Source organism: Metarhizium brunneum, chromosome 5 (assembly GCF_013426205.1).
Source record: "Metarhizium brunneum chromosome 5, complete sequence".
Classification (NCBI taxonomy): domain Eukaryota; kingdom Fungi; phylum Ascomycota; class Sordariomycetes; order Hypocreales; family Clavicipitaceae; genus Metarhizium; species Metarhizium brunneum.
Genome location: NC_089426.1, coordinates 2,572,855 through 2,588,145, shown reverse-complemented (window position 1 = coordinate 2,588,145; position 15,291 = coordinate 2,572,855). Strand labels below are relative to the sequence as shown.

The following is a 15,291-nucleotide window of genomic DNA, read 5'->3' as shown; positions in this document are numbered from 1 at the left end:
CACTCCTAGATGGAAGGGGTCAACGACGAATCGTATATACATGCATATGTACTGCGTGTGGGGCCGGATCTTGTGCAACGCGCCAGACTGTACGACGTATTACTTTAGTTTTCTGGAAGACGATGCAGTCAACCTCAGGATGGGGTCTTGATTGATTGAGGCACAACCACCCAACCATTCAACGTTCCAGATTGCCAGTAACAGAGGGATGGATCAGCCGGAAGAGTCAATATTGTTGTGCATGCATGTGTACCTAGGTACCTATGTACATTTATGTATTGTCCAGTACTACTACTACTACTACTACTACTAGTAGTACTTTAGCTGAGAGAACATTGAAGCCCCTGCAACAAACTGCTAGGTATAAGGAAAGTACCAGACGTAACCTTGCTGCTTGAGCACTCCGTACTTGAAGCTACCGGCCCCACCACGGCCCATAGCCGAACGGCCACATCCGTAAGCCTCTACATACCGACCTTGAGCACTTAGTTATAGATAATTGCGGGACGCCCGTTGACCTTTCGCCTGTACTGAATTGGGGGTGTCAATGTTGGGTCAACGGCGCCAAAGCATCCACCCGGCTACTCTGTTCGCGTATTGGCTGGGAATACGCTCTCCAATCTCTCAAGCTTTCTCCAGGCCTCGAAAGTCAGCGCCAAGAATCGCCAGAATGGGCGGCGGCTGCCACTTACCACCCCACCACAACGGAGCAAACATCTTCGGGCCGCCTGGCTGTGCTGTGCGGAATATTCTTGCCAAGATCGCCATCAGGAGCGCAGACAGATCCATTGCATCAATACCTAACTAGGTACTCTGTACCTAGGTAGTGATCTACTAAGCAGGTACGTCTATGGCTAAAGTCTGATACGTACGTATGTACCCGAGCAGGTATGTACAAGCATTGACACAACGAAACCCGAGGCAGACAACACAGTTCATCTGGTCCGCTGGGTATTAGACTATGAATCCAAGACGACAGTGGATGTGCCAAGGTGCCTGGCAACCAAGTCGTAGGGGGGGAAGGTAACGATGCCGTGCTGCAGAGCAAAACGTGAGATTGACGATTAGTGATTGTAGAACCACATCCATGGATCAGGCATCCACACAGGACAGAATAGCGGCGCGACCCTAATAACCGCTGGAAAGCCAACGGTGACGGTGGACCCCGCCAGACCCAGCACATGCATTTAATGTCTGCCGGCACAAACGAAAGTCACTCAAATGCAAGTTCCTGAGTTGTCCCGTCCTTCCACTTCCTGCAGGGGGAAAGGGGGTGGGGGCGGTGCATACCAACCAACACAACAGCCTTCCTTCCATCAAGTCCAAGCATGTACGGAGTACCTATTGTATGTACAATGTTCAATGTTGGCTGTGTCAAGGTACTTAGAGGTACTTAGGTAGGTACTGACCCATGTACATATGTACAGTATGGAAGGAAGCCTGACAATTTTCCCCTACCGGACATCTTCTGGTACCATCTTGTTTTTTGCGCACCAGGCCGTTGAAAATGACGGAGTCGCCGAACAGCCAGCACAAAAGCCCAACTCCATGGCCAACTCGCTCGTGGTCAACCGAAAATTTGCGCAAGTCTCTGCCACCATACTGATGATCAAGAAGCCCGCCTTTCCAGAACATTGCCGCCTCATTGCTGCAATTTGCCAACCCATAGACCTGGTACATACAAACGCCAGTCGTGACGCCATTCCAAGGTTCCACAGGATCCCATGAGATCCCTAGCTAGTACTTGCATAGTTCACTGTCGAGAGCCATTGCCATCTCCCCGTACCAATCACATCAGCATGAGCGGACCTCACTGGTTGCCTTTGGAAGGGACCAAGAGCATCAAGCTCGGAGAGAAAAGACAAAGGGGCGATCGGAGTGACTCCGACAGTTTGTGATTGGGTGATTCACAAGACAGGCTTCCCTGTTCTCTCGTCCTATTTTAATATAGATTGCCAACGGTCGGACCAACAATGTGGAGTACTCCGTACTCTACCAGCACTTGGGAGATTGAAGAGCTGGGGAAGGGGGGTTCAGGTCTCCGCTGCATCCAGGATGAAGGCCGACGGGCACCCATCGAGATACTACATACATCTGGGACAGACATCCCTGCTCTTCAACGTTTTTTGTCTGCATGTTTTGGGCCGTATTGTACATACTATTGCCCTAGCAGCTAAGTAACAAAAAATTAATCACTTCACTAGACCTTTCTTCAAGGCGAACTAGAGACAATCACCATCTATACCCAAGAGGTACATAGCAGGTATGTACCTACCTACCTAAAGTACTTGAGTAGGAAGGTACCTAGGTAGGTACGTAGTATGTAGGTGCCCATGTAAGTAAAGTATGTGGCCCTCAGGCTTTGACTGGTCGGCTTCCTCCCTCCGACATTTGAAGGCTCTCACCTCAATCTCCAAATTGATCGTCGCTGAGAAATGTCAATGGTCTGGTGTGTGAGTCAATCAGCTACCCGCATCTCCATCTCCAGTGCTAGCACATCTCACGCGGGAACTGTTACCAAACCCCATTTAGAACTTCATATTGGTCCTATTGCTACTAGTATTCTCCGTCTCATCAGGGTCATGTCGATCTCGACTTCTGCATTATGGATCCGTCAATTCCAAATCTTTCGCACGCATCATCGTAGTACTACACACCACTCGATTTCTTCAACACCTTGCTATACAACACGTAGCCAAGTGCAAGTAGTGAACTGGGCGTCAAGAGCTGCAATGTTCATCGTAGTTTTATACTCCTGCTAGCAGCTACGTGCTATCAACGCGAGCATTGACTCGGAAGTATGGGTAACCAATGCTTTGTTCTTAGAGGCTTAGGTTAATATTCTTGCCCTGGGGCACACCTTTCTGCTGAGAATATGAACTGGCCATGGCTTTTTGTGTCTGGCCTGGTCAGCCGCTTGCTCCTTGGCCGGAACAATCCAAGAGCCAGATAAGGAATGCGGCTGTCAGCAATTTGACTTGTACGAGTCGAGAGACCAGACTGCACCTCAGATCACAAAGCAGTTCCGCTCTACAGACACAATGCATCTTTGCTCTCTCACACGAGTACGGGACGGTCGCTGAAAACAAGACATATTAATTGACACTAACACAAAAATCCTCTCTTTTGCCCCTTTCCCTAAAACAACTCCAGATACGCCAGAGCAGCCTCAAGCCAAGTCTTCTCGTGACACATACATGAATTCGCCCAACTGTAGTAGAGTGCTAGACCAAGTTCTGCCAAAACGGTCGGGGGTATAGATTGGCAGAATGTTTAACAAATGACCGCAGGCCTGGGTCGTCACACGACAGCGAAATAGACAGCAAAGATAAGAGGGGGAAACGCTTAAGCAAGTGAGGTTAGACTGGTATGTTGACAATGAGCCAGGCGCCTGGCTAAGTTGTGAACTTGAGACGCAACATCGCTTCAAGATGAGAGCTTGTAGCGAGCGCGTCAATTATCCATAGTTTCCCTAAGGCAGCAACCTTGAAGGCGGACGAATGTCTAGCATGTACCGTGCATCTCGTCACTGTGCCAGGGCCCATGAACTCCAAGTGGCACTTCGAGCCACGGCGGGAAACAGTGTTGGCAACGACTACTAACAACACACAGAAACTCTACTACGCCAATAGTGACGCAAGTCTCATTTTATAACCCGTGTCGTTGCTAGCTTCCTCGGCACTTGAGTCTGATGCCCCCAAATGTCGGGGAGGAAGCTGTGGTTCTCGCTGCGATTGCTCATGTCGCAGGTCTTTCCCTTCCTCCTCCTTCTGCAATGTCGGTAAAGCAGGTGTTGTCATGGGTTCGGATGGACTAGACAATGGAGGCAGGCGCACGAAGTCCCTGCCAAACCTCCCTTCATCAAGCCTGCCCATTGGACTAATACGAGGCAGCTGAGACTCTGCCGGAACGGGTTCTGGCCATCCGCGCAATGGAGGGAGCTCAACCTGTGGTATTTGAGAATAAAGTGAGCGTGGTCGATCAGCTGGGGACGTCGTGTAATGGGCGCTTGAATCCAAATCTGATGGCTCAGAAGAGCATGGTGATGGAAGAGGGCCATCCACCAAAGACCCAATTCGACTCCTGGAGCCAGACATAGGTGACCTTAGATTGTTGGAAAATGGCGCGGGAAGTATCGGGCTCATGATTGAAAGTGGCGCTCGTTGCATGCCATGATCAAATGATGGCAGCGGCGAGGACGAAGTCGACGATGGTGATTGAGCTGCGGATGTTGAATTTGAAGCACGGCGTCGGCGTTCGGAGCGCTTCTTTCGATTTTGACTTCCATTCCACCAGTTTTTGACCGCGTTGTCACTTCGTCCGTCAAGGCGGCGGGCAATCTCGGCCCATCGTTTTCCAACAGTTTCTACCAAATACTCGATCTTGGCGCCTTCCTCGGGTGTAATAGGGTCATGATTTAAAGATGGTTTAAGATTCTGGTGATAGCGTTCTCGGCATTGCTTTGGGGTACGGGATCCAAGAACTTGAGCGATGCGAACCCAGTTCAAAGGGCCTCGATTTCCAATCAGGCTCAGAAGGAAACGGTCCTCGGTGTTGGACCAAGGACCTCTCCGTTGACGAGGTTCCATGGTTGAAATCCAGGCAATCGTCTGCGATGGTGAAAGATAGAAAGCGGGAAGCGTTAGTGACCGCTATGCTCAACTGCCCTGGGTAGGTTGTTGACAGCTTCGAACTGATGACAAGTTTGCTGAAACTCGCTTAATTTATAGGATTTCTTGTCACGGTGGCTGAAATCATTAAGAAAAATAAAGTTGCGCCGAAGTATCAAGCTATTTTCATTGTGTCGATGGGAGAGTTCGGGCGGAGAGGGGGTTCGCGACTAGAAGAAAGTAAATATGCAAGCGAATGCGTCAATGATGGGGAGGCCCGATGAGGCTCGGTGTACTTGTGTTAGCACCGCTGTCAGACGCACCACTTGACATTGACTGGACAAAATCTTAGCGGAGAGGGTGTGGACGTGGGGCGTGACTTTAAGAGAGTCAACATTGTAGTACGGACAGGGGCGGCAGGCCAATTGGTAACCAAAGAGATGTGACTAATAGGCCAGCCAGATAATGCAGAGTCCCAAAGTAGCGACGGAAGGCAGCCCATGGTTGAAATCTGGTGACGGTTACACTCCCGTGTAGCACAGGGGAGCATGGAGGAGCGTGAACTCCCGTCCCACGCATTGGGCGTGCTGGGTGAACGGGGGGGTGTGCGTCGGAGGGCTGGAGAATAGAACACAATGATCTGCAGCCGGGATGGCGCTTGCTTGGCCAGATCCACCATCCCCTGGTCTACTTACCTCATTTGGTCATGTGTTCCGTACAGTACCTGCCACCAGAACGTAGACCCTTGCCAATCAGGAGCCTTTTGCCCACTCAGCTTGCCTCGCCGAGTCCAGTGCCAGGCTTCGTTCAAGCTGGCACTATCTCCATGTCAATGCTCCGAACAGTCTCTAGTCAGTCGGTTGGGATTCTGTTGCTAACTTTGAAATTCTACTAGCGAATCATACCAACTGCCTACTATCTACCGTAAGCCCTTGGAGCTAAATCCCGCGCGGCTTATACTTCTGGTCAGGGCAAAAAAGGACAGAAAGGATTTTACCTCTTTGGCTTGAGATTTGTAGACTGTCATGTTAGAGCCCATAGGCAGGTGACGCTTGCCGAGAATGAAATCACTGGCATGCGAGGATAGGGGGCATGATGTCGTGAAGCCTACTAGGCACCTCGGTAGGTAGGTCAGATGTGCCTGGTTGCCTTCTAGAGTTTGCTAGAGTAACAAAGGGGCATGCGGGCAGGCAATAAACTTTACGTCAATCGTGACAAGTGCAAAAGATAAAGGCTAATTCTGGTTTGTTGAAGAGACCTAACGCACACAGTGGAAGCAGCCTCCCCTATACACGCCTTTGCAATTAAGTTCCTTCTAACAACAAGTGCGGTTGGTTCTAACATCTTGGATGGCGCGATTGCGTTGAGAGATCATGAGACAGGTTAGCGGAACCACAACAACTGCCATCGTTGCCAAGATGGAACTGATCAGATCCAAGAGGTGGTATCCAGGCGTAGTGACGTTGGATAATCCACTGCATTGTTCTCATTCACGGTTTTGACAAGCATCATCTATCCGTCTTTTGAGAGGTCGACCAGTCACATCGAGTGCCTATCATCGGTCAGGTGCGGAGTCTACCTACTCACCTAGGGCACTAGGGAGAAGGTGCGAAAGCAAGAGCATTGAACGTCAACTGGTGTGTACAATATCTACCTACTTAGGTAGGTAGGTATTAAACATTCAATGTTGATATTTACGTGCTCCGGATGGTACAGGGTTAATTTCATGCCCACTGGACCAAGCCGCCCGTGGCTTGACAGGACTGGCGGAACGGTCCTTGCCAGCTGCCCTGCGAAGCTATTGACCTGACCAATATTTGAACCATATCAAGCCAGGGAGTCAATACGGCCGGCCGCTCAAGTGACCTCAGAGGCACGTAGAGGCAGAATTGAATCCCAGTCGCAGAGAGCCTGCAAAACTCTGCTTACTTACATGCCATGCCTACCTGCTACCTACTAGTTACCTACTTAGGGTGGGTAGGCAAAAGACTAAATATCAAGTCGCGTCGTATCCGTCGTCTACGAATAGTTACACGTCAGTCAATGTGAAACGCTTTGCTAGAAATGTCACGACCCTGTGTTTCTGCTTCCGACACCTGGGAATGTCTGGCTGCCTGGCAACTGGGTATGATTGGAAAGAGAATTACCCTACTCCTCAAAGTTTTGCCAAGCGCCCACCACTCACCGAATAAACGATGAAGAACCCAAGCGGCTTAAAGGAGCATCTTCAGTATCAGCATATACGCGTCATGGATGACCAAAAAGCGCAAACATCACATAGTTTTTAGGTTTGCATCAACGCTGAACGTCGGACGGTGTGGTTGGGTCTGATACTTTTGCCTAACCGGCCATGGTATTATGACTGATGCTGCCCTGGTGGTCATGCAACATTGCACCTGGCGTCCGGTGGTTCGAGAATGACCAGAGGCTTGTCTTGGCACCAGGCTGTCAGAGTTTCAAGCCATGTAGACATGTTGCCGAGTAGATGTCGAGCGCCTGGCGATCATGTTCTAAACCTATAGTGCCGACCACCTGCTAACCTCTCTTTTTACTCTCGTACACAGCACCCAATCATACGCGGGTCATGGCATAAACTTCGCCTAGCGAGGACCATGCGGAACAATGGCACTGTCATTGACATACTTGCCCTTGACTAAAAAAAAGTCAAATAGATTGTGACGGGCACGAGACCACGTCAATCCCTCGCTAATTAGTGGCATGTAGGTGGCCGGAGACGACGCCGGTTTTACCAGCCCAGAGAAGCATGCGCTACATTGTTGAGGAACGGCAAAGCACAATCTAGATTTCACTACAAATGGTTTTAGAGTATTGATTCATGCTTAAATATCGACTAGCAAGTAAGGTCAGATGCCAGACGAGATGGTGCGATAAATTGCTGGGCGAGTATGCGATTACGAGTCAAGGTTACAAATATACCGCTAATCAAGGTCATGTTCATCATCATCTATCGTCGTTATCTTCATCATAACCTCACCCACAGGGCAGCCGAGCTCTGTCAGAGGTAAATGTCACCACCAGCACCATTAACCCACCTTTTCCATGCCTCCTCGTATGCTGTCTCTAGGTCTTCCACCCATCTTCGGGTATTAAATAGGCCACAGTGCCATTTGCTATCCCACAAAAGCTTCCGTATGTCCGCCAGACGGCCACTGCTTTGTCCGTAGCCGCCACTAGTCATTGTGTATTCAAGGCTATTCGCCAAATCAGCCGCTCGCTGCTCATATCCTGCCTCAGTGTCTGTAATCAGTTCCTCGGCTGCTTGTTGGCCTTCCAAAGATCGAGGAAGCGCACCACGTAAAATAGACGCAGCCATCCGTGAGCACATTTTGTAAGGATATCGGGGAAGAGTAAGTAGTGGGGTGCTGGACCACAGGACATCTGCAGCTGTGGTGTGGGCATTGCATTCCGGGGTATCCAGAAACATATCGCAAACAGTGGCCCGCGAAATGTGTTGACTTTTTGGGGCCACATCTGTGAAAATTATCCGGTCTGCTACTTCAGGTCCGGCCCACGCTTTAGCTGTAGCCCGGAGGTTGCTCTCACCGGGTTCAGGAAACCGAAGAAGCCATAAAACCGCTCGTGGGACCCGAGCCAGAATGCGTAGCCAAGCCCGAAAAATGGTCGGGTCAATCTTTCCGCATCTCGTTAGATTGACAGCTCGGGAAAATGGCAAAGTCAACGAGGAAGGCGTTTTTTACTTACCTTGTAGAGCTGATTGAAGTTGCCGAGTATGATAGCATCGTTTCCCAGCCTGGGAAACAACTCCTTTCTCATCTTCCACCTCCGCCTTTCCACCTCAGCCCACTCAGTTTCTTTCTCGTCAATTGCGCATGACTGTGCATGATCGCAGCAGAAGAAAGTGTCCCGGCAAAAGATAACATTTTCCGAATACACCCAGTCGCCTGTGGTGTCTTCATTGTTATCACAGAACACATCTTCGATTGACACATTATCTCTCCAAGGGCGAAGAGTGGTTGACGGGACTGCGGTTGTGTCAGCTAGTATATAGTCGCACCACTCAGCACCTAATGTGCCAGCAAATCCCATAAACGACATTTGAATAGGTGCCGGCCTGGCTGCAAAGATTTCATTCCTTGCACCCCTGGTGTAGCCGTTCAGATTCACCAGTATGTGAATATTGTCCCTTGTAATCTGTTCAACCAATTTATCTGGTGGCCAGTTGCTGACATCTCTAAACACCGGTGCCTCGTTCTCAATCTGCTGGCGATGGACAGACCCATCACTTGGTGTGGTGGCATAGCAAATAGCCTGGACTCGATCCGGGTTGTGAAACCCGAAGGCGGATTGCATCCTCCAACTAAGTTAGGCAAGAGTCTAATATAGCTCCAAAAGCAGAGAGGTTGAACAAAAAAACAGACAGTGTGACTTACAAATGAGCCAACGGATGGTTATTGAAATCTGAGGATATATAACCCACATTCAAATGTGGGTTCGGAGGGGAAGGAGGAGGGTACATTGTGGAAGGTATCCAGGGTGATCGAAGTGTCGAGCTCGATATACGAAGAGCATTTCGTTGAGCAATTGCTCTTATGTGTCTAGCTGTTAAGGGACACGTGAAGGTATGAAATGGAAGCACTGTAGGTGCTGATGGAACACTAAGATTTTGCGACAGTTTCGGTCTGTCGTATGACAATTTGTTAGTTTGGCCACATAGATATCGATCCCTGTAACTTTTCCTCAGTAACACTCGTGTGGCACGCTCTATCAGTCGCAAAAGTCGAGATCCTTCCCATGGCTGATCAGCCCATCGGCGAAGGGCTTCCTCTAGTTGAAACGATGGGTCTTTGCAAAGATGTTGCAGTTGCTTTGCTAAATCACATATAGCGGATTCCCGCAACATCCCTTGGCCCCAGTGAGATGCATCCTTGAGTTGTTGGCTCACGATATCGACGACGCGCCTAGTGAGACCGCTGCTGCACCCACTAGTTTGAGCGTCAACGAGCATTCCCTCACTATTGACATGCCACCGGTCGTACTTCCCAGATTCTAGAAACACACCGCCACGGCCACGCCAGTTGCACACGGAATTAAGGGCCGTAAAAAGCCCGCAAACAGCCTCCGCGAACCCAGGATTCGCGTTTACTGCGCGTCGATAGTAGTGAATGGCATCGTTTATCCGGCCCTTGTCTTTGACAGCATTGGCAAGATTCGTGAGAGCAATGTCAAACGTCCCGTCACAGGATACTGCGCGTTCGTACATTCCTATTGCGAAGTCCAGTTGGCCAACATCCTTCAGCAAGCTGCCAAGATTTGTATAAAGATGAACATGGTTCGGATCGAGTTTAAGACCATAATTATAATACGCAAGTGCTAGGGCAAGGCCACTTCCAGGGGCAATACCAGGTATACTAGTTTGCGGCATTGTTCTGCCAGCTGTGTTTGAGAATGCGGCAATGCCTTGTTGGACTCCAGCGAGAAGAATGCCAACATTATTGGCTGTAGATGGACTCTCTTGAAGCGACAAAGAAAGATAGTATAGAGCAAGTATATCGCCGACTTGCGATGAGCCACGAAAGAGGCCAAAATCCACTTTGCCACTAGACATGGCGTCTTGCAAGATTTTAGCCAGCGATAGCAATGAGTTGCTTGTCGTTTGCACAGCAGCACGCTTAGATGGCCCGTTTCGGAGAAATTGGAGACCAGGTAGTTCACCGGTGCCACCAAAAACAAGATGGGCGGTATGCCGGGCTTTTTCTGGAGACAACATCAACGGCTGCAGAGATTGTGACTTTTTGCTAGAAGCATTTTGGCATGTTCTTGGTGAGAGCGCGACTTGGATACGACGAATAAGTTCCTGGATCCCTGTAACTTGTCGTCCAAGGCTGATCAAAACAGCTTCCTGGAAGGCTTCCGACGCACGCTCGGTGTCCTTTTGGCTATAGAGCAATGTTCCTTTTGCATGAACTAGGGCCAGCATTCTGCCGTTATCTATACCAGACAGCAAGTAACCACTGGATCCGAATCCAGGGGTATTGCTACTGCCGCCCCCGTTCAGAAATTGAGACTGGGAGCCTGGTACAACTAGTTCATTTCCACTTCCTAGGATAGGCAGTGGCGCCTTTGATTGGGTAGAGCTCGTACTGGCGATAACGGGGCCTAAAGCTTTCTGGACATATGCTATAACTTCGATAGCTTCCCCGCTCCGGTTTTTGTACAAGTACCCTACTAGATGTTCCGTTGCATCTAAATAGCTTGGTTCTAGCTTTACCGCCCGAAGCCAGTTCTGCTCAGCTTCATCCTGGCGGCCAAGACAGTACAGAGCTGCGCCAAGATGTGTAGTGGCCTCAACTTGACTACGAGACAACTTGATTAGTGGTTAAGGCAATAATCCCTCATGATGAGGTATACTCACCCGGAATCCAGCTTAATTATTGCTGAGAACCATTTTAACGCGTCATCATACCGCTCTAGGCAGTATAGAAGGCAACCTCCGACAAGCATACCTTCGATCCATTGCCACTTGGTTTGTTCGCAGAGATTATTAAGAATGTCTAGAGATGTCAGAGCATTGGATACCGGTAATGGATGGACTGCGGTTGTTATGTTGCTAAATGAAGGTGCTGAGATACTCGGGTTTGCCGAGACAAATTTTTGTTCCAAAGAGTATACGTTGTTACCATTAGGGGTTGGTTGGCTATAGGGAGCGTGCCTGTGTAAGGACCGGCCGCTATCCAGAGTACACCGTCCACCATGCTCGGCCGAGCCTTGACTCATACTATTAGCAGATGTCGCGTTGGGGCCCGCGAGATTGGCGCTTTTGACCATTCTAAGGCTCTGTAGCTTCGGTGGTTTGGGATACGCCGGGAGTTTGCAAGAACTGAAGGAGCCAGGGCTACTTCTGGTTGGGCTCGTTTTGCCACTGGCTTGCAAATATGAAAGCAGTTCCACATAGCTTTGATAGGATTGCTGTAAGGCTTTGTCCCGAAGATGTGACTCTCCGATCGAAGTCACCCTTTGGCCATCAGTCCTTGAGCGAGGACCTTGGTATGTTTGAAACCCCCACCGTGGACTGTGTCCAGAATATCTTGTCCCTCTATCTAGCCCTTGATACTTGCCGTATAATTGTGAGTGCTGGGATACGACGCTGCCATGTTGACCATATCCGGTATGGTTTATATCTGGTGCCGTGTATGGAATACCAAGGCCCGGGTTTTTGTCATAGTTGCTATGGTCCCATGGCGAAGATCCCGGCTGCCAGCCCATATGACCAAATAGCAATGAACCACTGGTTGGAGCTGGAGGCGGGCAGAAGGCACGGAGGTTGTGCTCATTCGCTCGAATGACTGGCTGGTAAAGATCTGAAGGCTGACCCATGGCTTGGACATTGCTGGTATTCAGCAAGCGTGAACCACTGTTCAGAACCGTCGAAAGGTCAAACCCATTGGGTGTTGCGTCACTGTAGGCCCAGGCACCAGGCTGAAGGTTTGCTGGGGGGTGAGAGCCGTGACTATAGCTGCTACCGAGCACATTGAATTGGATGTGCGGCGGTTGTATAGATCCCAGCAAAGGGTCCGGTGGAAAGTAGGATGTTAAGCCAGCTGATATGGGGAGTATCATCTGTTTCAATGGTGGTGGTCCCGGGAATGGCTGAATCGGCGAACCATCGTATCCCGCCTCGACCGTTCCGCCCGGCGTCTTTCTGCGAAGGTTGTGCTCGGTCGTAAATGAACCGAGATGAGCAGTTGGCATGGCAGCCTGTTGCGACGACTGCGATATTCTGATCGGAAAAGAACGTCTATGGTTTGGTACAAATCGGCGGGCGTGGCCATCGTTGTGTCCGTTGGCTTCTTGTCCAGGTATGTTGGATAAGCTGTTGAAAGCTTGTGGTCCTGGCACGGTACCAGGATGCATCGGCGGTGCAGGAAGCATATCCGAAAGAAACTGGGGCGTCTGAATCATACAAAGTCAACGGAAAATGAACGACGGCTGGCAAGTCAGCATTCGATCATGACTTGCCGCTCAACGCATGGCTGATGATGTGTAGTAGTCGAGACGCATTTGGGGCTGCTAACGGCGTCTTCCCCGTGGATGACGCTGGAGCTCTGCGGCTGCCCAAGGGTGTCCAACGTGCTGTCCTGAGAACAGACCTATGATGCTGTCTCGGGATGCGAGAGTGCGATTAGAAGTGAGGCGCCGTGCGTCACCGTTGTCGGTGATGATGTGGATTTCTGTGCTGGAGAGGAGGAAGGGAGGGGATAGGGTCAGGAAGCGATGTGCTGACATGCCAAGCACAACAGCGTTGAGTTGATGTTGGTCCAAGGGAAAGGTGTTGCTTTTGGTGGCTTGTGCTGTGGCGCGGTGGAGGTGACCGCCTCTAAGAAGGCAAGCTTGCGACGACTACATAGCCGACTTCTAGAATGTGTGACAACAGTTCCCCCAGCTGGGGAAACATTGCATAAGTACTTTAGTAAACGGGACTACAACCCAGCCCAGCTGCACAAGTATTAAATTCAGAGAGATCCATCCTCCCGTGGTCCGCATGCGCTCGCACAGTATCGAATCAATATCTTACCCTACACTCACTCACCAATGTGATGCGGCCTATCAATCAATCCTGTCGCCCAATAGTAACCACTTCCTGCACCGACTTCAGAGCAAGCTCGCATCGCATGTCCTACCGGTGACTGTGTAACAGGAGGGCCGAGAACTCGAGTCGGAGAGGCAGCCAGCTCACCGGAGGTTGCGGATAATGTTGCGGTGACTGTGTTCTGGAAATACGGCGACAAGAGCAAAGACAAGAAACTCATGGTTTAACAGACCAAGAATACGGCAAGTCATGCCTTGGTACTTGTACGTTTTCCCGTGGGATTGCTGCCAAGCGGTCTTTGTCGCCAATGCCACTGACGAGTGCCATGAAAACAAGTCGTGTCCCCATAACCAGCAAGCAAGTGACACATGATACCATGAATTGAGGTGGGTAAATACCATTTCCTCACACTGTAAACAATAGTGTTGGTATGATATGATATCTATGGATATACTAGCAGAAGTAGGTACCCTATATACGAGACATGGAAAACAAGGACAAGAACATTCAAGGCCCAGTCTTTGCACTTAATATGCAGGACCAACACAATTCCCATCACTGCATGATGCTCTGCCCGACAATGAGTGGTATGGTCTAAAAGCGACCGCAAGATGAAATGCCTGAAGTGGAGGACAACGGATTTGAATAGCCCACAAGTTATATATTGTATCGACAAAGAGCATCACAGACGGTAAGATACCGCCAGAGGAGACTAACGCCCATTCTTACAATATTCAACATGGACTTGTTATGGATGCATTGATTCGCCGGAGGTCAGGTAACAAGCCCTGAGTTAGGTTTGGAGATATGTTGGCCAGATAAATGGACCACTACACTCAGCGGGCCAAAATAAGCCAGAGTGTCGCGGTGAGTAAGGGGCCACATTGAGATTTATTCTTCCTCGAGCAAAAATTGAAATAGACCACCGTGGAGTCTGGTCAATCTCAGAGTGTAGCCGAGGATTTATGTTCGCCTTCTTACATCACACCACGAGTCACTGCAAGGGGACGTTTCGAAACTGAACCACGTTGTCATACAGGTGACTACTACGCCGCTCATGATGTGCCATTATCACTACCCATGAAGTTCATTGCCAACATAGCTTGCTCTGATGAGTGTTTTGTGTTTTCGACGGATCTCTACTCTTCGGGGACTAGATTGAACTTGTCAGCTATCTCATACCAGCGAGTTCGAACACCACGAGGCAAAGAGCTCAGAAAGATGATGGTAAGACATACTGTCAATATCGCCACTGTCGATAGCCTCGATGATAACCTTAGGAGCCTTGCCATCAACCTGGCAACCAACGCTGTAGGCGGTTCCTAAGATCTCCTTGACTGTACCCTTGAGCTCCTTGGCGAAAGACTTGTATCGCATAGTTCGGGCAATTTCAATGATTTCATCGAGGCTGACCGACTTATTATGCTTGATGTTCTTCTCCTTCTTTCTATCGCGAGGAGGTTCCTTCAGAGCCCTAATGATTAGGGATGAAGCGGTAGGAACGACAGACACGGCGGCCTGACGGTTCTGAATGGTAAGCTTGACAGTCACGCGCAAGCCTTTCTAGCATTGGGGTTAGTAATCTGCCTGGGTTGATGCGTTATAACGTAGGAAGGGAGGTTACCCAATCTCCGGTGGCCTTAGCGATGTCTTCTCCGACTTTCTTTGGAGACAAACCCAGAGGACCAATCTTGGGAGCCAAAGCAGATGAAGCACCCACCTCGCCGCCAGTGGCACGGAGGTGGCTAGGTTAAGCATGTCAGTCTACGTTTTCTTTGAAATATTGCCATAAGAACCACGAACATGATCTTGATCTCGTTGGGGTCGAATTTGGGAGCTGTTAAACTTGAAAGTTAGCACCAGCAGCGAAATGATATGACTTTATCGATTGAGACTTACGCATATTGACTGATCAGAATTGGCAGAGGCTCGTGGTTTGCGTGCCGTGTGTGTTGAGTGATGGAAAAAAAAAAAAGTCACAAGAGGCCGGTGAAACTTATGTGTGCCCCACTGGTCTGCCCTAACTGCACCTCGCGAAGCGGGTAATTCACTAACACCTCAGGCAGTCAGGGCTTTGCTTGCTGCATTACCTAATATGGGGCGTGACACAAG

General features: G+C 49.8%; 3 protein-coding genes across 3 annotated transcripts; all 3 read right to left on the bottom strand.

The window, feature by feature from the left end:
* Positions 1-3,620: 3,620 nt before the first annotated feature.
* On the bottom strand, positions 3,621-4,589 carry rca-1 (Myb-like DNA-binding protein myb-1; the record flags this gene model as incomplete). The annotated part of the gene is made up of 1 exon (XM_014686762.1): positions 3,621-4,589. One exon carries the CDS (start codon positions 4,587-4,589, stop codon positions 3,621-3,623), a length of 969 nt encoding a protein of 322 aa, XP_014542248.1.
* Positions 4,590-7,626: 3,037 nt separating this feature from the next.
* Ogt (UDP-N-acetylglucosamine--peptide N-acetylglucosaminyltransferase subunit) lies at positions 7,627-12,341 on the bottom strand (the record flags this gene model as incomplete). The annotated part of the gene is made up of 4 exons (XM_014686763.2): positions 7,627-8,262; positions 8,334-8,943; positions 9,023-10,945; positions 11,005-12,341. The coding sequence occupies 4 exons, from the start codon at positions 12,339-12,341 to the stop codon at positions 7,627-7,629; spliced, it is 4,506 nt and encodes a 1,501-aa protein (XP_014542249.2).
* Positions 12,342-14,318: 1,977 nt separating this feature from the next.
* Positions 14,319-15,082, bottom strand: rpl-12 (60S ribosomal protein L12; the record flags this gene model as incomplete). Its single annotated transcript, XM_066131335.1, has 5 exons — positions 14,319-14,332; positions 14,418-14,742; positions 14,804-14,924; positions 14,983-15,016; positions 15,079-15,082. The coding sequence occupies 5 exons, from the start codon at positions 15,080-15,082 to the stop codon at positions 14,319-14,321; spliced, it is 498 nt and encodes a 165-aa protein (XP_065987472.1).
* Positions 15,083-15,291: the final 209 nt, after the last annotated feature.